The 27,020-nt window shown below is 49.4% G+C and overlaps 2 protein-coding genes across 3 annotated transcripts in view; one reads left to right on the forward strand and one right to left on the reverse strand.

Annotated features, from left to right (window-relative positions):
* The window catches only part of BAG4 (BAG cochaperone 4), a 42,415-nt gene extending 36,290 nt beyond the window's left edge, over positions 1 to 6,125 (reverse strand). The window contains exon 1 of one of the 2 annotated variants that reach the window (XM_056116788.1): positions 5,834 to 6,125. In XM_056116788.1, coding sequence (XP_055972763.1) covers positions 5,834 to 6,070 — 237 coding nt within the window. In that variant the 5' untranslated portion in view covers positions 6,071 to 6,125. The remainder of the gene's footprint in view (positions 1 to 5,833) is intronic. The other variant, XM_056116787.1, reaches the window with a different exon arrangement.
* A 255-nt stretch (positions 6,126 to 6,380) lies between these two features.
* Positions 6,381 to 26,445, forward strand: LSM1 (LSM1 homolog, mRNA degradation associated). Its single transcript, XM_056116790.1, has 4 exons — positions 6,381 to 6,637; positions 10,490 to 10,558; positions 19,003 to 19,118; positions 25,960 to 26,445. Exons 1-4 carry the CDS (start codon positions 6,592 to 6,594, stop codon positions 26,128 to 26,130), a joined length of 402 nt encoding a protein of 133 aa, XP_055972765.1. The 5' UTR covers positions 6,381 to 6,591; the 3' UTR covers positions 26,131 to 26,445.
* Positions 26,446 to 27,020: the final 575 nt, after the last annotated feature.

The following is a 27,020-nucleotide window of genomic DNA, read 5'->3' on the forward strand; positions in this document are numbered from 1 at the left end:
TTACATGGGTGCTGGTTCTCTGGGCTTACACGGGTGCTGGCTCTCTGAGGTTGCACATGCGTGCTGGCTCTCTGAGGTTACATGGGTGCTGGCTTTCTGGAGTTACATGGGTGCTGGCTCTCTGAGGTTGCACACGCATGCTGGCTCCCTGAGGTTACATGGGTGCTGGCTCTCTGGGGTTACACAGGTACTGGTTCTCTGAGTTTATACAGGTGCCGGCTCTCTGAGGTTACACTGGCGCTGGCTCTTGGAGGTTGCACACACAACCAGCATCTCCCTTCCTTTATTCCCAGCTCACCTAGGGGCCTAACTCACCAAGGATGCCAAGTACTAGAATTTCCCCAGTTGGCCTCCCCTTTAACTCCAAATACACTTTCTCAATTCTTTCTCACCGCTAATCCCACCCCTTTCTCTCCAAACCACAGTCCATCCTATTTCTGAATCTATTCCTTCCTTTCCTTCGACTTACATTCAAGAAACCTAATCTTAAAAATGATTCCCTCCCCTCCTGGTCCCTCAAGTGGTCAGTCTCTCCTCTATTTAAAAACGTTCGCCAGGAGCTGGAATGATAGCACAGTGGGTAGGGCATTTGCCTTGCACATGGCCAACCCGGGTTCGATTCCCAGTATTCCATATGGTCCCTTGAGCACCGCCAGGGCTGATTCCTGAGTGCAGAGCCAGGAGTAACCCCTGTGCATTGCCAGGTGTGACCCAAAAAGCAAAAGAAAATTTTAAAAATAAATGAAAACATTCACCATAGAAAACTAAGAATATTTCTAGTTGAGGCAGGCTTTGGGCCATGCACCAGGGGCTACTCACAGTTCTGCCTGTGCTTAGGGATCACTCCTGGTGGTGCCCAGAACCCCGAGGACTATGCGGTGCCAGGCACAGCCTCTCCCAAGCAGAGTTCAACCCGCTATCTCTCAGGCCCCCAATTATCTTTTCCATTGTTAAATCCCACAGTTAATTTTCAGTTCTCATATCATACCTGCAAACTAAAGTGTCCCTGTGTTACTTTCATGATCCCACTAACCTTCCTTGTATGTGCTCTCGCACTGTCTTCTTTTTGGTTTGGGTGAGGTCACACGTGGAGTAAGCTCGGGGCTTACTCCTGGCCCTGTGCTCAGGAGTCACTCCTGGCAGATCTGGGGGACCACATGGGATGCCAGGAATCGATCAAACCCAGCTCAGCCGCAGGCAAGGCAAACACCTCACTTGCTTGAGCTTTCTCTTCGGCCCCCAATGTCATCTTTGCAATCCTCTTTCTCCACCACCTCTTCCAGACTCAAGGAGCTCTCCAGCAGCAGTTCCCATTTTAGTAATTCAGTTGAGGCTCACACTTGATGACTTTTAAAACATTATCTCCCACCTCTCTCCTGAACCCCTATCTATTGTCTTCCTCCCACAGGGAGCGCCTAGATGACAAGATGGCTCAAAAATCTACCTTTAGAATCAGAGCGATCACAAGCTTCACTCCAATCAGTTCCATACCCTGCACCCTCAACATGGCACACCGCAACTCTGACGGCTGCCTAAATGGCTCCGGCAGAAATCCAGGAAAGGCAGTAGAGAAATTTTTGCTAAAGTCTGAATTTTTTAAAACCCCTCAACTAACCAATCGTTGATGGGGAGTTTTGGGGGCAGTGGGTCACATCCAGCCTAGGGGTTAATCCAAGCATAGAGCTTGGGATCCCTCCCGGCTTGGTGTGTCCCTGGGCCTCCAGCGTTCAAAGCCTGCATTCCAGTCCTTTAAGCTATCCACCCCAGGGGCTGGAGCAATGGGACAGTGGGGAGAGCATTTGCCTTACACTCAGTCCACCGACCCCTGGCATCCCACCTGGTCCCCCAAACTCTGCCAGGAGTAATTCCTGAGTACAGAGCCAGGAGTAACCCTGAGCATCACCAGGTGTGACTCCAAAAGTTTAAAAAAGGGCTATCGATCCCAGCCCCTTCTTCCTTTTTTATTCATATACGTGAAACACTCATACCTCAGAATCATGTCTTTCTCTTCAATTCCTCATTTGCAATTAATATATACCTATGAGAAGGTCTTTTAAATCTATGTAACTTGTTTAGAAATGCATCCAAAAAGATACAAGGCAAAGATAATAAATGTTAATTCCAAAATCTAGATGGTAGATCTATTATTGTTTATATAATTCTTTCCATTTATTATTGTTTAAATACTTCTTTTCTTTTTGTTTTTGTGTTTTGGGTCACACCTGACGATGCACAGGGGTTACTCCTGGTTCATGCACTCAGGAATCACTCCTGGCGGTGCTCAGGACCATATGAGATGCTGGGAACTAAACCCGGATCGGCCGCATGCAAGGCAAATGCCCTACTTAGTGTGCTATCGCTCCAGCCCCAATTCTTTCCATTTTTGTGTATGAAAATTTTATAAGAAGGGGGAGAATCTACATTCAAGCACTGTTTAAAAATACTTTTTGGGCGCAGCAGTGCTCAGAGGACTCAATGTGGTGCCAGGGAGTGAATCAGATTCAGCCACATGCCAGGCAAGTATCTAAACCCTATACTGTCCTGGCCCCCAATTGTACTTTTTTAGCTTTCCTCTAAAGTACTCTGGCAAATTAATGAAGCTGTCTTCCCCATTCCTTCCTATTGTAATTACCCTCCACTCTCAATGCCAATGTTCCCTACCTCCGGATAGTCACAGCCTCATAAACTGCCTCCACACTGTACCAATGCTGATCTCTAAGATCAATAATATAGAGCACCAGCTACGATGTAGCATTCCAAGACTAGTCTGTGAGAGATTAAGGCTTCTGCCTCAGCATGCTCTGGAATGACTGGCTCTGGGGGAATGTGCAAATCACCTAAAGGTCTTGTACAAATGTAATTTCTGATCCAGGGGCCTTGGCAGGGCCTGAGATAGAATCCTAACATGCTCTTAAGGTGCACAGACGCCGCCAGTTCAAGAATGGAACTAAAGTAATATAAAGTACAGCTAAGGCAAGAAAATGAAAGAATACAGAAAAATGGGGCCAGGGCAGTAGTACAACTGGTAGGGTGCTTGCTCTACACACAGTCAACCCACATTCGATCCCACATTCATCCTGAGCATATGGTTCTCTGAATACTGCCAGGAGTGATACCTGGGCAGAGAGCAAGAAGATGCTCCCATCTGGCTGTGCCACCCCACCCCCCACAAAAAAGCAAAAAGAAAACTGGAAAGTGGCATTTCCCCCAGCCTTATTTATGTTACTTTGGGCTGGAGCGATAGCACAGCGGGTAGGGCGTTCGCCTTACACGCGGCCAACATGGCCGACCCGAGTTCGATTCCTCCGCCCCTCTCGGAGAGCCCGGCAAGCTACCGAGAGTATTGGATATGCCAGACACAGTAACAACAAAGTCTCCAATGGAGACGTTACTGGGCCCGCTCGAGCAAATCGATGATCAACGGGAGGCCTTTACCTTTACCTTTACCTGTTGTGGTTCAGAGCTGGATCATTTCAAAATATTTGGTTCTACAGACCAGTGTTTCTGCACCATTAGTGTACATATAAATCTGCAATCCTTAAAGCCATGGTTTCTGCATTTCTCTGTGATTTCTGCATTTCTCACAACCACTCAACAATGCATCACACTTTTTGGATAGCCAGCTATTAAAAGGTTCTTATACCATTTTTGGGCTGGAGCGATAGCACAGCAAGTAGGGTATGCAACCTTGCACGTGACGGATCCGGTTCGATTCCCAACATCTCATACGGTCCCCCGAGCACAGCCAGGAGTAATTCCTCAGTGCAGAGCCAGGAGTAACCCCTCTGCATCGCTGGGTGTGACACCCCCCCCAAAAAAAAAGGTTTTTTAAAAGAAAGTTCAGTTGTGATTATATACAAATGTCAAACTTGCATGCCAAAAAGTACAATAAAGGGCCAGAGCAACAGCATAACGGGTAGGGGATTTGCCTTGTACATGGCTAACCTGGGTTTGACCCCTGGCATCCCCTAGGGTCCCCGAAGCACCACCTGAGTGGAGTGCATACCTGAGTGCTGTCGGGATAAGTCCTGAGCATCACCAGGTATGGCCCCAAAACAAACAACTCAATAAAGTTAAAAGATAAATAACACCTATGGTTTGTTTTTGTTTTTTTTAAAACATCTGACGACATGCTTTTCTTTTCTTTGGAGGGATGCCAGGATCAAACCTGGCACCTCATAGATGTGAGGCACCAACCTACATTCCCAGCCCCAATCCTATACCTGTTAAGCTTCATAATCATGAGCCTGAAAGAGAAAGTCTTGGACTAGTTTCCAGCTAAGGATACACACCCAGACTGATCACCAACCGCAGTGTCACTGACCCTGTACTCCGGTCATAGCCGACCCGCCCCTACATGCCACAGACACAGGACGATGTTCTTCACTCCTCTAACCGGATCCACAAACTCACTTTATTCTGATAACACGGCAAGTCCAAGCAGAAGCCAACAATTGAGCAAGTCTCATCTCTTTCCCTTCAACTGACTTTCAGTGTGATTTATCTACTTACAGACCATGCATTCCATTAGTCTTACCATGGGATTAACAGTCCCACAGCCTACTTATCCCACATTTAGACAGCTAAAATATGGATCTTTCTTCATAATCACATATTTTCTCTCCTCATACGGGTAGGGCATTTGCCTTGCACGCAGCGGACCAGGCGGACCGGGGTTCGATTCCTCCACCCTTCTCTGAGAGCCCAGCAAGCTACTGAGATTATCCGGCCCGCAAGCAGAGCCTGGCAAGCTCCCCGTGATGTATTCGAAATGCCAAACACAATAACAAAAAGCCTCCCAATAGAGACGTTACTGGGACTGCTGGAGCAAACGGATGAATAACGGGAGGACAGTGCTACAGTGCACCATATAATTAAAAAAAAAAAATAAACAAACCTAATAAAACCAACCCCCTTAAGTATACAAATCAGAGGGTTTTGGTGAACACAGAGGAGAGCAATCCCTGTCCCCTGCCAACTCCGGAACATTTTTTTATCCACCCAAAAAGCAAACCCATACCCTTGATCATCCCCAGTCTCCAGGAGGCCAGCCCCTGGCAACACGCTAACCGGTCCCTGCAGATTTGCCTCTTCTGGATATTATGATTGCACTTGTCAAGGAAACCAGCAAAGTGTGTTGGCCTATGTGACGGGCTTCATTTATATAAGAGCGCGATGCTGTCAAGGTTGGCCACACAGCAGAATACTAAGTCAGCGCTTCCTTCCTTTCCCAGGGTGCAGGAATTTCACGGAACCCTGAACATCGGGGGGGCGGGGGGGGGGTCACCGCGCCGCACCTGGGGCTACGGGATGAGTTGAGGCCACAGACACGCGCGCCTGGGCTTTCACGCAGAGACCTCGACAAGGCGCTCGGCCGGCCGCCCGCCCACCAGCCCACCTGCTGAGTACCGTGCTGACCGTGTGCCTAACTGGACCCTTCTTCCTCCTTCCCAGGAGCAGCCGCAGCAGCAGCGTGTGGGGAACCCCCCACCCCCGCCAACCCACCAAGGTGTTTATTCCGGGAGGGACGAGGACGGCGCGCCGAGCAGCAAGGACAGCTCGGCGGAGAGACCACCGACTGGGCGCGGGTGTATGCCGGGCGAGAGAAGCAGCAGGAAAGCTAAGTCCAGCGGGCAAGTGAGTTCGATGACCCCCGGGCCAACGGCTCTGGACCCAGAGCCGGGACGCCGCGGTGCCTTTCCCGTCTTGGGAGGTTTGCAGGCAGGCAGGCAGGCAGGCAGACAGACAGACGGACAGCCGGCCCGCCCGCCCGCGAGTGCTGCCCGGCGCCGGCCGGCCGGCCACTCGCGACCCCGGACCCCGCCCCGCTCACCTGCTGGCCGCCGCCTCCGCCGCGGCCCGGCTCCGGCCACCCAGCTCCCGGGCCGTAGTAGCCGTCGGCGCCCGCGCCCTCCCCCGCCCAGGGCGGCTCCCCCGGGCCGCCCCCGCGGCTCCGCCAGGACCCGGGCGGGGCGGCGTGCGCCGGCGCGTCCCCGGCCGCGGGGCCGTAGTAGCGGCCATAGGACGCGCTGTCGCCGGGGCCGTAGCCCGAGCGCCTCAAGGCCGACATGGGCGCTGCAGCCCCGAGCGCTTCCCGCCCCCCACGGCCGCGCACCGCGCAGGCGCCTGCCGCCGAGCGGGATTCGGCCGCGGGGAGGGGGCGGGCCAGCGGCAGCCAATCGCCGGCCAGGTCCCGCCCACCCGCGCGCCGGGCCGCGGCTCTGCGGCCCGGAAGGCCGGAAGCCGAGACCGCAGGGTAGGCTGCAAACGGAGCGGCCGGAGGAGCCCATCTCTCCGGTTTAGACCCCCCCCCCCAGTCCCCGTTCCCGGGGAGCACACGGGAAGGGAAGCCCCGCTGCGCACGGCGGCCCCGCCTCTTCCGGAAGGCCCGCGCCTGGTACTGGAAGTGGGCGTGGCCAAGATGGCGGCGCTTCCGGCGGGCCCCGGCGCCTGAAAGCCGGGGCGGGCGTGCGGGTCGGCGCCGTCCCTGTTCCCGTCGGGGTCCCGCCGGGGCGGCGACTGCGGGAGGCAGACGCGGGAGTGGGACGCAACCCCGCGCCGCTCCAACATCGCGGCCTGAAACGGCTCAAAATGAACTACATGCCCGGAACCGCTAGCCTCATCGAGGACATCGACAGTGAGTCGCCGAGGAAGCCGGGCGCCCGGGCCCCGGGTCGGGTCGGGTCGGGGGGCGGCGTGGCCGAGGCCCCCCCGTTCGAGGGGGGACGCGTGCGAGAGCCCGGCACGGGCCGGAGCCTCCTGCCGACTCCTACGGCGCCGGCCCGCACCGGGGAGGTCCACCCTGCGGCCAGCGCCGCAGTGGACGCCAGCACACGAGCAGCTGGCCGCGTGCGTGGACGCCCGGGACACGTGCTGCCCGCCGCGCGCGCGCCCTCCTGCACGGGAACCCAGGGGCGTCAGGGCGGGGCGCGAGGACGCCGGGCCTCGCACCTGTGCAGCTTGCCCACGGCCAGGGGTGCTGCGGGGCAGGGCAGGGCAGGAGAGGCCACTGCCAGGCCAGGTGCGGACCTTTTTAGCGCTCCCCTCCCGCCCCCCCCCTTGCACAGCTTTCTTTGCGTCGACTGAGACCTCCCTCGTCCGCAGTCTTGGCTCTGAAGAGGCTTCCCGTCTAGTGCAAGACGGCAGCCTCTTACTACGGTCCTTTTCTGAGCTCTCCTCTGTGAACTCTTCCTCCAGCAATGCATTTTTCAAGCGTGTGATCTGTCTCATTAACTTATTAATTGTTGGAAGGCCGGAGCGCTTGGTGCAGCGGGGAAGGAGCTTGCCTTGAACCAGCGCCTGCCAGGGATCTGGGATCCATCCACACATCGTCCCCATTCCCCCAGTGTCACCCAAAAAAGCCAAAAAAAAAAAAAATGAAGTCGTATTCCTCTTTTTCTGTTTGTCTTTTAAGTAACTTCCTTCTTCCGGAGCCGTTTATTAATAGCCATTTTTCTCACATCTTCTGTCTCTTAGCAGACGGGTATGCACATCCTTCCCTGAATCAAGAATAGCATTATATTCTTGTCTGTCCGTTTCAGATTTTCTCCCAGTATGCCTTCCCATCAGACGCCCATCCCTTTTCCACATCTTTACCCCCAAACCTGAGTCGTCTCCATTTTCACACTACCTCCTGACCACCTGCAACAAAGCACTTACCATTATTGCTGCAATCTGATTTTTTTGGGTCACACCTGGCGATGCTCAGGGATTACTCCTGGCTCTGCACTCAGGAATTACTCCTGGCGGTGCTTGGCGGACCATATGGGATGCTGGGAATTGAACCCCGGTTAGCCATGTGCCAGGCAAACGCCCTACCCGCTGTGCTTTCACTCCAGCCCCTGCAATCTGATTTTTGTTGTCAGTATTCTACTGAAGCTACATTGAAGAAGCTAATGTACTCTTCCATAAATTAGAAGGCATCTCTCCTCCCCGAACCATTGTGATGCTGTTACCCCCTGAATCTTTTTTTTCTTTTGCTTTGCACAGGGGATACTCCTGGCTCTGCACTCAGGAATTACTCCTGGCAGTGCTTGAGGGGCCCATATGGGTTGTTAGGAATTGAACCCGGGACGGTCACATGCAAGGTGAACGCCCTACCCAATATGCTATCGCTCCAGTCCCTTAATTCTTTTTTTTAAATTTTTTTTTCATTATTAATTTTTATTAGTGAAACACTATGAGGTACAGTTGTAGACTTACAAATTTTTGTGCTTGGGTTTCGATTATACAATGATCAAACACCCATCCCTCCACCAGTGTCCACTCTCCACCACCATGGATCCCAGTATCCCTCCCACTCCCATCCCCCCCATCCCACCCTGCCTCCGTGGCAGGGCATTCCCTTGTATTCTCTCTCTCCTTTTGGGTGTCGTGGTCTGCGAAAGAGGCATTGAGTGGCAATCATGTTCGGTCCATAGTCCACTTTCAACATGCATCTCCCATCCCAGGAGGATCCTCCAAACACCCTTCACCTGGTGCTCCCTTCTCTATCTGAGCTGCCCTCTCCCCCAGAATGCCCGGCTGGCCTCTAAGCCATGGAGTAATCCTCCTGGTACTGATCTCAGCTATTCTTGGGTATTAATCTCCTATTTTGTTACTTTATGTCCCCCAGATGAATGCAAATTTTTGTGTCTATCCCTCTCTCACTCATTTCGCTTAGCATGATACTTTCCATGTAGTACCACTTGTATGTAAAGTCCCCTAATTCTTATTCTTAATTCTATTCTTTTGATTTCTCATTGACCATTTGATGCTTCATCTTTTTTTGTTGTTTTGCTTTTGGTTTTATTTGTTTTGGGGTCACACTTGGTAATGCTCAGGAGTTTCCCCTGGCTCTGTACTGAGAAATTACTCATAGCTGTGTTCATGGAACCCTGTGGGATGCCAGGGACTGAACCCAGGTTAGCCACATGCAAGACAAGATACTAAGCCTCTGTGCTCTCTCTGGCCCCTCATTCTTCCATCTTGACCTGCTTTTTTAAATCTCTTCTCCTGGACTTTAATAACTATATCATCTTTTTATGAATGGATCCAAAATTGTTCTGACTCTGAGTTCTTTGGCATTGTCATTGATCCAGTTCTTTTTTTTTTGTTTGTTTTTTGTTTTGTTTTAAAGTGATGGTGGGTGTGAGGAACACCTGGCAGGGCTTACTCCTGGCTCTGTGTTCAGGATCTTTTTTTTTTTTAATTTTTATTAGTGAAACACCATGAGGTACAGTTGTAGGCTTACAAATTTTTGTGCTTATAGTTATACAATGATCAAGTACCCATCCCTCCACCAGTGCCCATCCTCCACCACCACGGGTCCCAGTATCCCTCCCATCCTCCATCCTCCCCATCCCACCCTGCCTCTGTGGCAGGGCATTCCCTTTTTTTCTCTCTCTCCTTTTGGATTTGTGGTCTGCAAAAGAGGCATTGAGTGGCAGTCATGTTTGGTCTATAGTCCACTTTCAGCATGCTTCTCCCATCCTGGGAGGATCCTCCCAGCACTCAGGGATCATTCTTGACAGGGCTCAGGGGACCACATGTAGGCAGTGCCAGGGATCAAACCTCATGTCGGCTACATGCAAGACAGTCAACATCCATGCTGCACTGTCTCTCTGGCCCACCATTGGTCCAGTCTTAGTATTTCCAAATGCCTCTTGACATTTCTAGGTAGGTGTTCTGCTAGCACTTCAGAATCACCAATAGCTAATAAACTCCCTAAGACCTTTTTTTTATTCTTTACTGTGTATCTTAACCCCAGAACAGCACAAAACTCTCAACAAATATTACAAATTTTTGCTTCTCTAGAGTCCTCATTTTAAATGTCTAACCAAAATATGAACCCTTTTTTTTCTTTTTGAGCCACACCCGGCAATGCACAGGGGTTTCTCCTGACTCTGCACTCAGGAATTACTCCTGGCGGTGCTCGGGGGACCATATGGAGTGCTGGGAATCAAACCTGGGCCAGCCGCGTGCCCTACCCACTGTGCTATAGCTCCAGCCCCGAACTTTTATTTTTAAGTTAAGGGAGAAATGATTCTGTAAGATCATAAAGAGGGGGTGGAGCGATAGCGCAACGGGTAGGGCATTTGCCTTGCACGCGACCAACCCAGGTTCCATTCCCGGCATCACGTATGGTCCCCTGAGTGTCGCCAGGAGTGATTCCTGAGTGTAAAGCCAGGAGTAACCCCTGCGTGTCGCCAGATGGGACTCCAAAACAAACCAAAAAGATCACAAAGGTCATCTGGATTAAATTTCTCAATTTGCACCTGTACACTGAAACTGAGAGGAGTTGGTTGTCAAAAATCAGTGTGTCGAGCCAGGCAGGCTTCACTGATTCATCTAGGGTGCCTGATCTTCCTGCGTGAATTCCGTCTGGAAATGTGCTGGGAGAGGAAGTGCTATAGCTTAAATGGCCTTGAACTTTACTTTGCGATTACCCTACAAACTCACTAACGCCAACAGTTTTCATTTTTTTAAAGATGTTTTTTCCTCTTTACAGAAAAGCACTTGGTCCTGCTACGAGATGGAAGGACGCTTATAGGCTTTCTGAGAAGCATTGATCAGTTTGGTATGTATTAGTCATTGGGCTGGAGCAATAGCACAGCAGGTAGAGCATTTGCCTTGCACGCAACTGATCTGGGTTCGATTCCTCCGCCCCTCTCGGAGAGCGAGGCAAGCTACCGAGAGTATCCCACCCTCACAGCAGAGCCTGGCAAGCCCCCCATGACATATTCGATAGGCCAAAAACGTAACAAGTCTCACAATGGAGACGTTACTGGTGCCCGCTCGAGCAAATCCGTGAACAATGGGAGGACAGTGACAGTGATACAGTGATTAGTCATTAATTTCTCTTTTACTCTGGGAATTTTTTTTTACATAAAATACAATATTTTGCCTATTATAGTTTTATGGTATTTCATATTGAAATCTATTTGCAATTGTTCTGCTATTATCTCGCATTAAGAAATAGTGTCTTGGGACCAGAAAGAAGTTCGAGAGGCAACACATTTGCCTTGCATGTAGCTGACCTTGGTTTGGTTTGAGTCTGAGCACCACGTATGGTTTCCCTGGTCTTGCCAGGAATCACATCTGAGCACAGAACCAGGACTAGCCCCGAGTATCATCAGGGCTGGCCTAAAAAATGAAAAAAGAAAAACACTGTCTTGGGTCAAAGAGATAGTATAGATAGCATGTGGCCGACCTTGGTTCAGTCCCCAGTACCATTTGTCTGAGAGCACAGAGCCAAGAGTAGCCTCCAAACACTAGGGGTATGGCATACACACACACACACACACACACACACACACACACACACACACAAAATAAACACTATCTTCAATCACTAACATTGCTGGAATTTTTTAAGATTTGGTTTAGTTGGGTCAAAAGTTTGTGTTTATGAGTCCAAATTTCTAAAATGTTTCCACTGAAGCATGCTTTTATTTGGACTGGTTTCTGTTTCTTTTCTCCCCATTAGAGGGAGCCAGATGATAAAAATAAAAATTTTTGAGGAACCAGAGAGAAGTATAGTGGGTAAGACAGGCATAGGTTCAATCCCCAGTGCCCCGTGTTAGTACTGGGCCAGGAGTAAACTCTGAGCACAGACAGATACAGCCCCCAAACCTAAATAAATAAAAATAAACTTACTTGATTTAAAAAGCTGCTTATTTGGGCATTGGGTGCAACTACTCTTCAAAGCAGTTCCTGCACTGTGGGTATCCCTTCCCTATCCAGTGCAAATTAGGTAGAATTTATTTTTCAAAACTTAAGCTCTTGTGCCTTGAGGGATAGTCTCAGTCCTGGACCAGAGATAGCTCCCAGGCTGGAGCACATGCTTTGCATGCAGAAGGCCCAGCTTCAGTTCTCAGCACTACATGGACCCCCGCTCTGAGCCACTAGCACTGCCAGAGGTGACACAAGTCAAAAAGTTGTCTGCTTAGGACTTGTTTTTGTTGTTACTGATTTCCTGTGATGTTACTGATTTTCAGTGCTGTTAGGATGTTTTCTCATGCACATAATTCCAACCCCCACACCCTTTACCAGTGTACCCACCTCCCTTCCCCCAGATCTCTCTCTCTCTCACCTGCCCCCGCCCATAGAGGTTCAGTTCTACGGTTGTGTCTCCTTTGGCTCTCTCTTGCCACCTAGCTGTGTACCTTAAGGACCCACGTTTGAGAGATCATTCTGTATCTATCCCGTCCTTTGTATAAATGGTCTGTTCTGAATCCTTATGTTTGTTTCTCTTTCAAGAAACTTCTCAGTTTCCATGCACATTTGTTAGGTGGGGGCAATCAATTTGGGTACAAGGGAATATAACATCGAAAGATTAAGAATTATAGAAGAGGGCCAGTAAGAGAGTATAGTGGGTCTTGCCTTGCATGCAGCTCACCTAGGTTCAATCCCCAGCACCCCATATCCCACCAGGAGCAATCCCTGAGCACTACTGGTATGGCAAAAAGAAGATAAGAGTGGGGCTGGAGAGATAGCACAGCTGGTAGGGCGTTTGCCTTGCACACGGCTGACCCGGGTTCGATTCCCAACATCCCATATGGTCCCCTGAGCACCAGCAGGGGTAATTCCTGAGTGCAGAGCCCGGAGTAACCCCCTGTGCATTGCCGGGTGTGACCCCCCCCCCAAAAAAAAAAGAAGATAAGAGCATACATAACTAATTTTCTTTTTTGGAGGTATAGGGAGGAATTTCTAAAGCAGTGCTCAGGAGCTCAGATACCCCCTCCCAGCAATTTCTTGCCTATCTGGCTGGTCAGTGCAAGTGCTGTTGGTGCTTTGGTGCTTGGAGGTCACGTCTAACTGTGCTCCTTGGTTGCCATGTGTGTACCGGACCATGCTGTGGGGTCCACATGGTGCTGGTCAGCCACTTGTAAGGCATATGCCAAAATCCTGTACTGTCTCTCTGATTTTGATTTTCTTTTTTTTTTTTTTCTTCTTTTTTTTTTCTTTTTTTTTTTGTGGGGGTTACACCAGGCGATGCACAGGGGTTACTCCTGGCTCTGCACTCAGGAATTACCCCTGCCAGTGCTCAGGGGACCATATGGGATACTGGGAATTGAACCCGGGTCGGCTGTGTGCAAGGCAGGTGCCCTACCCACTGTGCTATTGCTCCAGCCCCTGGCTCTAATTTTCTTTAAGATTATTATAAAGTAAATAATAACAATAATACCCTTTTTTTGATGGTACCTCCCAAATGGTACTCAGGGGGCCCTGGGGACCACTCCCAAAGATTCTTGGCCGACTGGCCCAGCGGTTCAATTCTAGGTCCGATAAGAGTCCAGGCTCTGAGCTGTTGGGGCCCCCCAGAGCCACGCCCAGCAATGCTCTGAGGCATATCTGCCCAAACCCCTGAGTTATCTTTCCAGCCCCCAGCAATTAAGTTCTGCCTCTTTGTTTCACTCACTTTGTTGATTTTTTAAATATTTCTTTAGGCACGGTGTTTTACCATACTGTTAATGTTAGGGTGTCATGCACAACACAGTCTGTGTCCTCTCCCAGGCTGTTTCCCAGTGCCTCCAAATCCCCCTCCTCCGCCCTCCACTGTGGGAGGCTTCCTGCCAGTGTTCTCAGTTTTGCCTTTGAGTATCTGTTTATACCCCTGCTCTGTTTCTTATCCTGCAGATGAGAGAGGCCATTCTGTATCTGTCCCTCTCCAACTTCACTTGGCATGATGCTCTCCAGATCCACCCACACAGCAGCTAGTTGCGTAGTTCATTTTTCCTGATAGCTGAGTAGTGGTCCATTGTGCAGTATTTGGTCATCTGTTTTGGACATGGGTTGTTTCCAGGTTTCCGCAGTAGTGAACATAGGTCTACAAATGTTTGTTTCTGAATAGATTTTTGGGCTCTTGGGGTAGATGTCAAGTGGACTTGCTTGGCCATAAGAGAACTCAATCCTAGTTTTTTGTGGAGTGTCTGTTTTTTGGTGGTTTTTTCCCCTTTTTTTTTTTTTTATTAGTGAAACACCATGATGTACAGTTATAGACTTAAAAATTTTTGTGCTTGGGTTTCAGTCATACGATGATCAAGTACCCATCTCTCCACCAGTGCCCATCCTCCACCACCGTGGCTCCCAGCATCCCTCCCACCACCCCCCTCCCCGTACCCCCATCCCACCCTGCCTCATGTCTGTTGTTTTTTAAGAAGTCTGAACCATGGGACTGGAGCGAGACCACAGCGGGTAGGGCATTTGCCTTGCACACGGCCAACCCAGGTTCAATTCCCAGCATCCCATGTGGTCCCCGAGCACTGCCTGGAGTGATTCCTGAGTGCAAAGCCAGGAGTAACCCCTATGCATCGCCGGGTGTGACCCAAAAAGAAAAAAAAAAATTCTGAAGCAGTCGACATTCCCACCAGTAGTGAGTAAATGTGCCTTTTTCGCACATGCAGTACTGGTTGCTTTTGTCTTTTGTGGTGTGTGCCAGTGTCACTGGTGCGAGATGATACCTCATTGTTTTGATTTGCAGTTCCCTGATGGTTGATGAAGTGGTTCTTCCATACACCTTTGGACCACCTGTATGCCTTATGTTGTTTGGGCGGCGTGGTTTTCGGTTCATGCCTGGTGGTACTCGGGTTACTCCTGGCACTGCAGTCAGGAATGACTCCTGGTGGACTCAGGGAGTGTTATGGGATGTCAGGGATTGAGGCCAGCGGCCTCCGCGCTGTACTATACTATCTCTTCAACCTCCTTATGTCTTCTCTGAGGAAGTTTCTGTTGGTCTCCTGCCTTTTTTCTTTCTTTTTTTTTTTCTTTTTTAAGCAACTCTTGGCTTTGGAGCTATAGAAAGATTTTTTTTTAATTTTTAAATTTTCATAAAGTTGTTCGCAATAATTGATTGCATTCAATATTTCAACACTAATCCCACCACCATTACACCTTTCACCCACCATTATTTTGAGTTTTCCCACCACCACTCAAGCCTCAGATGCTAGATAATTTATTCTGTGTTGCTTGTTATGAATGATATGAGATGTCTGTAAGGGTCGATCTCACAGTGATTCAACAAAAAAGAAATATGTATGAGCTGTTGCGCGGCTATGCACTCCTGGAATTCTACAATTTTAAATTATTGGGGTGGGGAGCCATCCCTGCATCAAGCTGCTCAGTTCCGAGATTCATTTGTGAGTCTCTTGATCATGGCAGTTAATGCGCTTAAATGCTTAAATGGTTCCTGGAGGCAGTTTATGGGCGTGACAGCCAGGACCCTGGAGGGCGGGGAGATGGGACTGGGATGGCCAGTCCCAACAGTCCCAACCCCTTGAGGCCTAGCATTTTCAGCATACCTGGGTTTTTCACTTTATTTCGTCTCTTGTGTGGGAGGCCCAGGGCAGCCTGTGAAGATCAGCCATGAGGGTGGCGGCGATTGGTTTCTGGAGGTTTGCGCCTGCCTGGCCCATCTGGTCCATCTGGTGCAGGCCGCAAGAGAACACCCTCTCCTGTCTAAGGTGTCCAGAGCCTGGGGCAAGGTCCAGGGTCCAGAGCTATCTCTGCAGCCTGCTGCTCATTCTGAGACTCGTTTGAGTACCTCGTCTCCTCCTTTTTATGATGGGGTTGGGTGTGGTTGGTTTTTTTTTTTTTTTAATTGAATCACCTTGAATTACAGAGTTAGAAAGTTCAGTGTTAAGATTCAGGAGTGGATGTTCCAGCACTGATCCCCTCACTTCCCTGCACCAGTTTCCCAGTCCCCTCCTTCTCTGGCAGGCTTTTTGTGTCCCCTTCCCTAGCTTATTCCCCACTCGCACGCCCACCCCAGTGGCAAGCTTCCCACTGAAGACGAGTTCTCCTGCTCTTCATTTCTGCTGCCTTTGGGCATTTGTTATTCCCTTGGAAAGTGTCCTTATATCCCACATATAAGAGATCGTTCTGTCTGTCCCTCTCCAACTTTATTTTTCTTTTTGGGTCACACCCAGCGATGCACAGGGTTACTCCTGGCTCAGCACTCAGGAATTATCCCTGGCGGTGCTCAGGGGGCCATATGGGATGCTGGGAATCGAACCTGGGTTGTTCGTGTGCAAGGCAGACGCCCTACCCGCTGTGCTATTGCTCCAGCCCCAGCGGTAGGGCGTTTGCCTTGCACGCAGCCAACATGGCCGACCCGAGTTCGATTCCTCCGCCCCTCTCGCAGAGCCCAGCAAGTTACCGAGAGTATCTCGCCCGCACAGCAGAGCCTGGCAAGCTCCCCGTGACATATTCGATATGCCAGACACAGTAACAACAAAGTCTCCAATGGAGACGTTACTGGGCCCGCTCGAGCAAATCGACGAACAACGGGAGGGCCTTTACCTTTACCTTTTTTCTTAATAAATTAATTTTTTTTAATTGAGTCACCTTGAGTTACATAGTTACAAAGCTGTTCATGATGGGTTTCAATCATTCAGTGATCCAACACATCACTCCACCAGCCGATGACCTCAGCTTCCATCCTTCCCGTCCCCCTGCCTCTGTGGCAGGCACTTTTCCCCTCTCTTCTTCCTTCCCTCCCTCTCTCTCTCCCCTCCTTTCTCCTTCTTTCTCCTTCTCTCCCCCCCCCCCTTTTTCTCCCTCTCACTCCCTCTCCTGCCCTCTCCCTCCCTTCCCCCTTTGGGGCATTATGGTCTGCAATACACATACTGAGAGGTTATCATTTTTGTCCTTTATCCCTATGACTAACTTGACTCAACATGATATTCTCCAGACCCATCCACAAAGCAGCAAATGGCAGGACTTCATTTTTTCTTACAATCTGGTAGTTTCTGGGACCGGAGCGGGCAGATCATTTGCCCTGCATCCGGCTGGCCCAGGTTCAATCTCTTGCACCAAATGTGGTCCCCCAAGCCCACCAGGAGTGATCCCTGAGCACAGAGCCAGGAGTAAGCCCTGAGCACTGCCGGGTGTGGCAAAAAAGCAAATAAAATTTAAAAGAACTGAGTAGTATTCCATTGTATAGGTGAACCATAGCTTCTTTTTTCAGTCACCTGTTCTTGGGTCCTTGGGTTGTTTCCAGATTTGGGCCTTTATGAATGTAGGAGAGTAGATGGCTTTTCTGCATTGTACTTTTGGGCCCTTGAGGTATATTCCAAGGAGTAGAATTGCTGGGTTGTTTTGTTTGTTTGTTTGTTTTTTGGGGGGAATGACCAGTTGCCTTCCAGTACGTTGTGCTGGTCAACATTCCCACCAGCTGTGAGTGAGGGTCCCTGGGTCCCTTTCCCCTTCCCCGCCCATTCTCACCAACACTGGCGGCTGCTGTTGCTGAGTCCGCCTCCTGCTGATATGAGGTGATTCCCTCATTCTTGTTTTGATTTACCTTTCCCTGGTGATTGGTGGCACTGAGCGTTTGTCTTGGCTCTGGTGAGTGGTGGGCCTAGGTCTGTGTTTCAGTTTGGGCTAACAGTGGTGCTCAGGCTCCTCCTGACTCTGCTTGGGCATCTTGTCAGTCTCTGTGATCTCAAGGGACCATGTGATGCCAGGGTTCAAACCCAGGCTCCTGCATGCAAAGGACATGCTTAGCCAAAGAACCATCTCACTGTCCCTTGAAGTATTCATCAGGGATACTTGTATCATTCTTGTATGAACACTTGTACAAGTGTCCATCAGACTGCTTCAAGGTAGAAGGAGTAAAAACTGGGGCCAAAGAGATAGGACGGTGGATTGGGCTCTTGCCTTGCATGCTGCTGTGTGATCTAACCCTGAGCCGCACCAGCAGTGATCCTAAATACACAACCAGGATTGCAATGCCTGTGGCCCCAAAACTAAAATACTTTTTTACATTTTTCTAAAAGTAGTAACTACTGGGGCTTGAGCAATAGCACAGCGGGTAGGGTGTTTGCCTTGCACGCAGTCAGCCCTGAGTTCAACTCCCAGCATTCTGTATGGTCCCCTGAACACCACCAGGGGTAATTCCTGAGTGCAGAGTCAGGAGTAACTCCTGAGCATCGCCGGGTGTGACCCCCCCCCCCAAAAAAAAAGAAAAAAAGTAGTTAGAATTGATTTTACTCTCAACCAGATAAGGTTACCTGAGAAAGGGAAATAATTTATTTTTGCTGCAATCCATGATTATTGCGTTGGATTAAATTCATTGTACATCTGGGGGCCAAGAGATAGATACTATATCCATCAGGGTTTTTGCCTTGCACTCAGCTGACTATGGTTCATTCCCTGGTACCCCATGTGGTCCCCCAAGCACTGCCAGGTGTAAGCCCTGAGCACCATTGGCTGTACCAAAACCAGCAAATATTCTGTGTTCTGAAACAGTTACGTCTTCGGTAAGTCATCACATGAGCCTACCCATACGACATAGAAAATCGTCTACTCCTAGGAAACTGGAGTGGCCATGGTAGGGGGGGCGGCTCTTGGGGGCTGCTGGTGCCAGTGATCCAGTCAAGCCCAGGAGCTTGGGCGTGCAGAGCATGTGATGTGCCACCAGGATTTAAATCTCAGTTATTTAGGTTTCGGTATCCTCGGTGCTTTACTGATCATCTCTTTTTTGGTTTGGTTTGGCTTTGGTCTTTTAAACTGCACCCAGTGAAGCTCAAGAGTTTATTCCTGGTTGTGTTCAGGGATCATATCTGGCCAAGCTGTGGGGACCAAACCCAGATTGCTGTGTGCGAGGCAAGCTCCTTACCTGCTCTACTATTTCTCCGGTCCCCTGTGTTGACATTGGCAGTTATCTTAAAAAAAAAAGAAAAAAAAAAAGAAATTTAATTTTCTTACTCCTACCATCACCATTCCTATATTAGTGCAGTGCAATTCATATAATCTCTTGGGTGCTTGCCTTCCATGCAGGAGAGGTCGGTACCTCCACCACCTGTCCTCGGGCTCCACAACAAAAAATTTAAAAATATACCAAAAGTATCCTAAATGGTGTGCATCCCTAATAAGTAGGAAGTGTTTAGCTTTTTTCCCAAACTGGAAGGTTTGGAAATCACGTTTAGATAAATCTGTTCTACTCAAAATAACTGATTGAGTTAAACACCTTTACCCAGAATTTGAACTAAATATCTTTGTTTCTTCCCTGTACACTTATAGCTAACTTAGTGCTACATCAGACTGTGGAACGTATTCATGTGGGCAAAAAATACGGTGATATTCCTCGAGGAATTTTTGTGGTCAGAGGAGAAAATGTGGTCCTACTAGGAGAAATAGTAAGTGCGAACTGCTCAGCTCCTACTGGTCTTGACAATCGTGGGGGTTAGGGCTCTTCTGTCCTTTCAGGAAGAGAAAAATACGTTTTCTACTTTTTCCCCGGCTTCACAAGAAACGGTTAAATTAACTTAAAAAAAGCTACAACTTGGGGAGTTACCTATAGAGATAGTTAGGAAGAAAGTATATCCCATTAGAGATAGGATAGGAATAGAGATAGTATAGCACGCTCGCCTTCTTTGTGGGCCAATTCCAGTTTAATCCCAGAAACTGCATACGGTCCTCTGAGCACAGAACCAGGAATAACCCCTAAACATTGCTGTGTATGACCCTAAATTTTTTGTTGTTGTTGTTGTTTACATGTTTGTAGCAAATAACTTGCTTTCAGTGCCTTTTAGGGTTTTCGAGATTTTGATTCCGATAACAGCACAATTGTCACATTGCCTGATACTAAAAAACCCTGCTGGGGGGACAGAGAGAGGGTACAGTGGTAAGATGCTCACCTTGCACGTGACTGACCCAGGTTTGACCCCCAGCACGTCACATGCTTCCCTAGGCACTACCAGGAGTGACTCCTGATACCACCGGCTGAGACCCAAAAATGATAAGGAAAATAAAACCTAAACGTGCTTATGAAGGGGACGGAGAGGGAGTGTAGCAGGCAGAGTGCTTGCCTTGCACGAAGCTGACCCAGATTTCATCCCCGACATCCCATGTGGTTCCCTGAGCACTCCCGGGAGAAAGTCCTGAGTACAGAACCAGGAGCAACCCCTGAGCATCACCAGGTGCACCTGTTAATGTGGTTTCTTTTTATCTTAACTAGAAATGGAAGGAATTGAAAGAGAATTATGCCTACCGGCGAGGGAAGAACAATTCAGTAGAGTACAGTTAAAATATACTGAAATATATTTAAGTAATTGGCTTTTCTGGCAAAATTAATTATCAGTGGTAAATCAATAAAGTTCTGGTAGGGCCAGAATTGACTCGGTGGTTTAAAGCGCTTGCTCAGCAACTGGCAAGTTCAAGGCTAAGCCCTGGTCGCACCCTCTGCACCAGAAGGTGATCCTGACTGCCCTGCTGAGCAAACGAGCCCCTAAAGGTGACGCCCTCGACCAGGACGGTCGCGCTTTGCAGGAGGCAGACCCATGGTGGGGCCCTGGAACCAGGCCTGGGTGTGACCCGGTAGAAAAGAAGAGGGGAGTTTTTTGACAAGTTGAAGGAGAATATTAGTACACTCCTATTCGTACATAGGCATCTGTGTGTAAATATATGTAAAACTTTATAATATACAAACTATTAGACATTCACGTACTTTTTTTGGGTTTGGTTTTTGTTTTGGTGCTACACCTAGCAGTGCTCAGAGCTTATTCCTGGCTCTGCACTTAGGGATCACACCTGGCAGTTGTGATCAGACGGGTGCCAGAGAGCAAACCCTGGTGACTCCATCCAGGACTAGCACCCTACTCATTATGCCAGCTCTCTGGCCCACACCTGCAATTTTAAAAGAAAATTGAATTTTTTTTTTTTTTTAATAGGAGCCAGTACTGAGGGAAAGCTACCGAGAGTATCTCACCCTCACGGCAAAGCCTGGCAAGCTTCCTGTGACGTATTTGATATGCCAAAAACAGTAGCAGCAAGTCTCACCGTGGAGATGTTACTGGTGCCCGCTCGAGCAAATCCATGAACAATGGGAGGACAGTGCTACAGTGCTACTGGGGGCGGAAAAACTAGCATATTTAGTTTAAAACTGTCTGGGGGGAAGGTCGGGCCGAGCTCAGGGTCTGCTCACAGCCCCGCGTGTCAGGATCCCTCCTGGCAGTGCTCTGGCGGCCATTGGCTGTTGAGAATCCAAATCAGGGCCTGTGCCCTGTACCCCTGAGCTGTCTCCAGTCCTAGGCAAAGGCTTTCCACTCAGGCTCCTAAGGTCAGCTGCAGGCTGGTCTTTCGCGCTCGGCCTGCTGTCGCCCCACTGGGCTCTCTCAGCACCGCATGACCAGCCTGAGCATTGACAACCTTCAGCCCCATTGGCCAGCCGTGGCCAGGAGTGGCACCTGGACCCCGAGCACTGCTTTGGAGGGCCAAAAAGTAAATAAGACCACTGGTTTGATCCGACTCTTCTGATTATTAGGGTTTGCCAGAAAAAATTCGAAATAAACACTGTAGCCTTTGTTAATTTTAAGGGAATCATTTCTGGCCTTGCTCAGGGAACCATGTGGTGCTGAGGGTCAAACCCAGGCCTCCCACGTGCAAAGCATGCCTTGGACCTCTTCCCCCGCACAGCACAGTGACAAGAGTTCAGCCAGGATCGGGTTGGTTCCGAGATCTCACACTGGAGACAGCTAAGAATCCTACTACATGGAGACTGTGTCCTTCTTTTGAGTTTGATATTTTTCTTCAGCCCTTGTGTTTAAGCAGCAGAAACTGACTCCCCCGTCTTGGTCGAGGTGTGGGGAACGAGAGTAATAATGGTTCAGCAAGTGGTCTGTCCACGTAGGAAGAGCTGAAAAACCCCTCAGGACAATAGGAGTAAGGATTAGGTTCCCCGTTTACCCCCCCTTTTTTGTTTGTTTTAGGTTTTTTTTTCTTTTTTGAGGTAAGATGCATCCGGATGCCGGGGGTCAGCTGAGTCAGCTGTGTGCAAAGCAAACACCCTACCTGCTGTACTAGCTCTCCACCTGCAGTGTTTCCCCTTTTTAAAGTTATTTTTTGAATTTAATTTTTTTTTAATATTTAAAAACAGTACTTTGCAGTGGGAAAAGATTCGAGTTAAAATGCTTTTGTCGGCTCTGCCACTGTAAGTCCACATGCTTTCGGTGCCCGTCACATTGGCACAGACGCAGCGCTGAGCCGTAGGTGTATGAGGGTTCTGATCTTGTGCGTTCCCAGGCGGTGGGGCTGTTGGGCGCATCCAGCGGTGCTTGGGAGACCGCAGTGCCTGGGACCAGGCCAGCACCTCAGCCCCTGCACTCTGCTTTATTTATTTAAGAAATATAGAAAAAATATTAAGGAATACCAGGAGTATTCGCTCACACAGCAGAGTGAGGTGCGGGCATGCACCACAGAGAGGCCCTGCCCTTAGTCTTAAGAGTTCTTGGATTCTGGAAGCCCTTTTGTGGAAGAAGGTCTCTGGCTTTGGGATTGCTTTGGTTTTAAATGTGGGGCTGTGCCTTACCCGGTGCTCAGTGGTCTTTCCCAGAAGGTACCTGGGGCTCGTGCAGTACTAAGGGTTGTACCTGGCCACCAGCACGCAGAGCACGCGCTCCGGCCCTTTGAGTTACCCCCCAGCCCCTTTTAGCTGTATCACTGGCCAGATGCTGCGAGATATTTCCAGTGGTTCCACTAAAGAAATACAGCTGAGGACCCAGAGCAATAGTCAGGTCCAGTCGAGTTTGATCCCTACATACGGTCCCCCGAGCCCCGCCAGGAGTGATTTCCAAAAGCAGAACCAAGGTTAAGCCCTGAGCACCACCAGGTGTGGTCCAAAAACCAAACCCAAAAGAGAAAGGAAGAAATACAGTTGTGGGGGGGCTGAGAGAGCGCGACAGGTTGAGCACACGCTTTCCACGGGGGAGGCCTAGGTTTAGTCCCCGTCACCCCATGGTCCTCTCGACATCGAGTCTGGTGTAACCTTTGAGAACTGCCAGACACGGCCTGAAAGCTCTGCAGGAAAGGAAGGAGCGAGATAGGGTTCAGGAATACTCAGGCAGTTCTAAGATGCCAGTTTGAAGAAAGTTTGCACCAACCGAGGGAAACTCAAACCAGAAATTCTTTAGATCTTCATAAACGGGGCAGATGGCACAACAGCTTGGCTGCTTTTCTTGCATGTGTTCGCCCCTCTGCCACCCTTATGGTCCCAAGCCGTACCACCGGAGCTCAGAGCAAGGAGTTGAGTAAGCCTGGTCAGCCCTCCCCAGCCCCCTCCCCACCCCACTGCAGATTTCAATCTCCATAACACATCCTGTTGCTTAAGAAGTCCCTGGTTTCTGCCTCAAGGATGATGACGCCACCAGCTTAAGTAATAACTCGGACCAGAGTAATAGTACAGTGTGTAGGGTGCTTACCATACATGTGACTGGCCCAGAATTGATTTTTGGCATCCCATATGGTGCCCTGAGCCCCACCAGGAATGATCCCTGAATGTAGAGCCAGTAGTAAGCCCTAAGAACTGCAGAGTGTAGGGGCTGAAGCAATAGCACAGCGGGTAGGGCGTTTGCCTTGCACGCGGCTGACCCAGGTTCTATTCCCAGCATCCCATATGGTCCTCCAAGCACCGCCAGGAGTGATTCCTGAATGCAGAGCCAGGAGTAACTCCTGAGCATCAGGTGGGTGTGGCCCACAAAGCAAAAAAAAAAAAAAAAACTGCAGAGTGTAGCCCAAAAACAAAAAGATTGTCAAAGCAGCATCACAAACACATAAATAGCTCAGTAAATCACGTACAGAAAAGCAAAACGAATTCTTCACTTCAGCAGCAAGTTGCACTTCCTATGACGTGTTCTCTTGGTGCAGAAGATTATCTAGATTAATGGGGGGAAGGGGCCATTCCTAGCTGGACCCAGGAATCGCTCTCGGCAGGGTTCAGTGGTGCCAGGGATCCAACGGGATTAGCCTCATGCATGGCAAACACCCTATTCTCTATAGTTCTGGTTTCTGGGTTAATTTTTGTTTTGTTTAGTTTGGGAGCCACACTCCTGGCTTACTCCTGGCTCTGTGCTCAGGGATCACTCCTGGCAGGCTTGGGACCATGGGCAGTGCCGGGGCAGCCATAGCAAGGCGGGCACTTACCCACTGTCACTCTGGCCCTCGGTTAGTTTTTGACCTGGAATAGGACTTATGCTCATGCTTCTGTTTTGTGGCTTTTCATTTAGACCGCTGTAGTGTGCGTTCTCCTGCAGATACGCCACACTGTCCGTGGGTTCAGGCTGTGTCAGAACGGGAGATTCCCGTCCAAGGGCAGGCTGCAGGTGTGCACAGTTTTGCCTTTGTTGGTGCCTCCCCAGGATTTCGGGGGAAAATAAGAAAGAAGAATGGTCTGTTAGAGCCTGAGAGATGGTACCGGGGTTAAGACTCCTTACCCAGCACCAGCAGGGGTCACAGGGCACAAAGCCAGGAAAAGCCCCTGAGCACCTTCCAGCACCCAGACTGCAGCTTTCTCCAGCACCCAGACTGCAGCTTTCAGTGGCACAGAAACACAGAGTGTAGCCTGTCTTGCTGTGCCCCCCCCCAGATTCCATCCCCGCACCCCATAAGGCCCCCAAAGCACCACAGGAGTGATTCCTGGAAACAGAGCCAGGAGTGACCCTGAGCATCGCCAGGCTCAAAAAACAAAGATAAAAACAAGCAAGGCAAGTGCTCTTCTGCCCAGCTGTTTCTCCGATCCCTAAAAAGCTTCCCCACTCCCCCATTTTTGAGCCACATCCGGTGGTGCCCTAGGACTACCCCCACGTGGTGTGGGAGGCCACACCCTGAGCTTCATGCAGAATATATATGCCTATTGTGTTATCTCCTTGGGTCCCTCCTGAAAAAATGAAAATTAAAAAAATGAAAAGAAGGGTCAGGAAGATGACTCAGATGCTGGGTCACGTACTTGAATGTGGCAGGCCCACTCATGTTTGGTTCCTCAGTTTCCTGAGCAGCAAGCCAGGAGTAACTCCTGAGCACTTGTGTTTGTGGCCCAAAAACAGCAACAACAGATTTTTTAAATATTATGGGGCCAGCTAGATCAGTAACCCAAATGGTCTGCTGAGGTTTCTCTAGAACTGTTTTCCAAACACTGGTCACAGACTGTGCTAACAATTAAGGCTGAAACTGCTGCTATAAAGATGTGTTGCCACAGAGGTAAAATAATTAGGGTTTTTTTGTGTTATTTTGGAACCCCACTTGGTGATGCTCAGGGGTTGCTCGTGTGTCTACACTCAGGAATCACTCCTGGCAGTGCTCAGGGACCTTAGGAAGTATTGGGCAGTGAACTAATACTCAATCCCTTGCAAGGCAGACATCTTACCCACTATCCTATCTCTGCTCCCTAGAAGTGAATTTAAATTTTAAAGGTGCCTCATCAAGAACAGAGGTCCAATGTATTGCCTTCAAAAGGAGAGAGAAGTTTGCTATTTGAATCACTGATTCCCAGCCTTCTTTTTGAGCAATACCCCTAATTTTATTTATTTGTGTTTTGGTCTGTGAACCATACCTGGCAATGTTCAGGGGCTGCTCCCAGTTCGGTGCTCGAAGTCGTTCCTGGCAGTGCTCAGAGAAGTATGCAGTGCCATCTAACCCAGGCCTCCCACTCCTACTCATGTGCTCATGACCATAGAGCTATCTCTACATACGCTGGCAAGGGATAAAAGGGTTATGTAAACTTAATCACACTTTTTGAATTCTCTGGGATTAAGGAGCTAGCTGTTTATAAAGGGGCGTGTTATTTTTAAGAAAAGATATTCCTGTGTCTGGAGAGAGTACGGTGGTTAGGACACTTAGTTGCAAGCAGCTGACCTGTGTTCAATCCCCCCAGGCCCCCCAAGAGTGATGCCTGAGAGATGGGTGGTGGGGAGAGAGGAAGGGAAAAGAGAGTCCTTTACTTAATAGGCGAATTTAAAGAAAGCCCTTTACTTAGATAGACCAGAGCTTTACATGTGATAGAGATCCCTGTCCACACATTCATGGAGGTTTATAATTTTTAGTATTGTTACCAGTCATTTCCTCAAAAACTTGACCTGTCCCAAGGAAGAAGAAATTTCAGCCCTCTTGCAGTTATGTAAGATAGGTCACCCTAGTCAGAAATGTAGTCGTCTTTAGTATTGTTTTCCTGGTCATTAGGTGAATTTTTTGAATCCTGCTTGTTTCCAGGACTTGGAAAAGGAGAGTGACACGCCTCTTCAGCAGGTGTCTATCGAAGAGATCCTGGAGGAACAGAGGGTGGAACAGCAGACCAAGCTGGAAGCGGAGAAGCTGAAGGTCCAGGCCCTGAAGGACCGAGGGCTCTCCATTCCCCGGGCAGATACTCTCGATGAGTACTGAGTCTCTGCCCAGGGTGCTTGCTCGGAGAGCAGGCCTGCCACAGGATGGAAGTCACATCCTCGTTACCTCTCACGGTTCGACTAAAGACTAGAGAGTTTTGGGGGGGAAAAATCATTTTTATTTTGAATTCTTTCTCATTTGCAACATGAAGAAATCATGTGGATTTTTTTTTTTAATACTAAATCATTGTTGAAAGAAGGAGGCATGGACTCACGTCGCTGTAGAGCCAGCAGTAGCTTCTGTGTGTTGCTCCTCACTTAAGATTCGAGCCTCCAGCAGTTTTCATTGACCTGTAAATAAAACACAGATCTCAAAACTGTCTCGTGTTACTTCCCAAGTATGAGTAGCCTACAATGAATACACTGTTTTCTGCTCTTCAAAGTGAAAGCAGGGTGGGGCTGGAGAGATAGCACAGCAGGTAGGGTGTTTGCCTTGCACGTGGCCAACCCGGGTTCGATTCCCAGCATCCCATATGGTCCCCTGAGCACCGCCAGGAGTAGCCCCTGTGTATCTCCAGGTGTGATCCAAAAAGAAAAAAAAAGTGGAAGCAGGGGGTTGGAGAGAAAGTACAGTGGTTAGCGCACTTGCCTTGTACACAGACAACCGAGATTTAAATCTCCAGCATCCTGTATGGTCCCCTGAGCATTGCCAGGAGTGATTCCTGAGTGCAGAGCTGGAAGTAACCCCTGAGCATCACTGGGTGTGACCCCAAAAGACAAAATTTCCCAGGAGGGAACACTTAATAAAGTTGCAGTTACTGATTAGAATGGAAGTCCCATAATTAAGAGACATCATTACTTTTACACTTGCCTTGCACGCAGCCAGCCCCAGTCTGGTCACGGTGCTGTAAAGAGACCCCGACCACTTCCAGCAATGATTCCTGAGCACAG

The sequence above is a fragment of the Sorex fumeus genome, unplaced genomic scaffold (genome assembly GCF_029834395.1).
Source record: "Sorex fumeus unplaced genomic scaffold, SorFum_2.1 ptg000033l, whole genome shotgun sequence".
Taxonomy (NCBI): Eukaryota; Metazoa; Chordata; class Mammalia; order Eulipotyphla; family Soricidae; genus Sorex; species Sorex fumeus.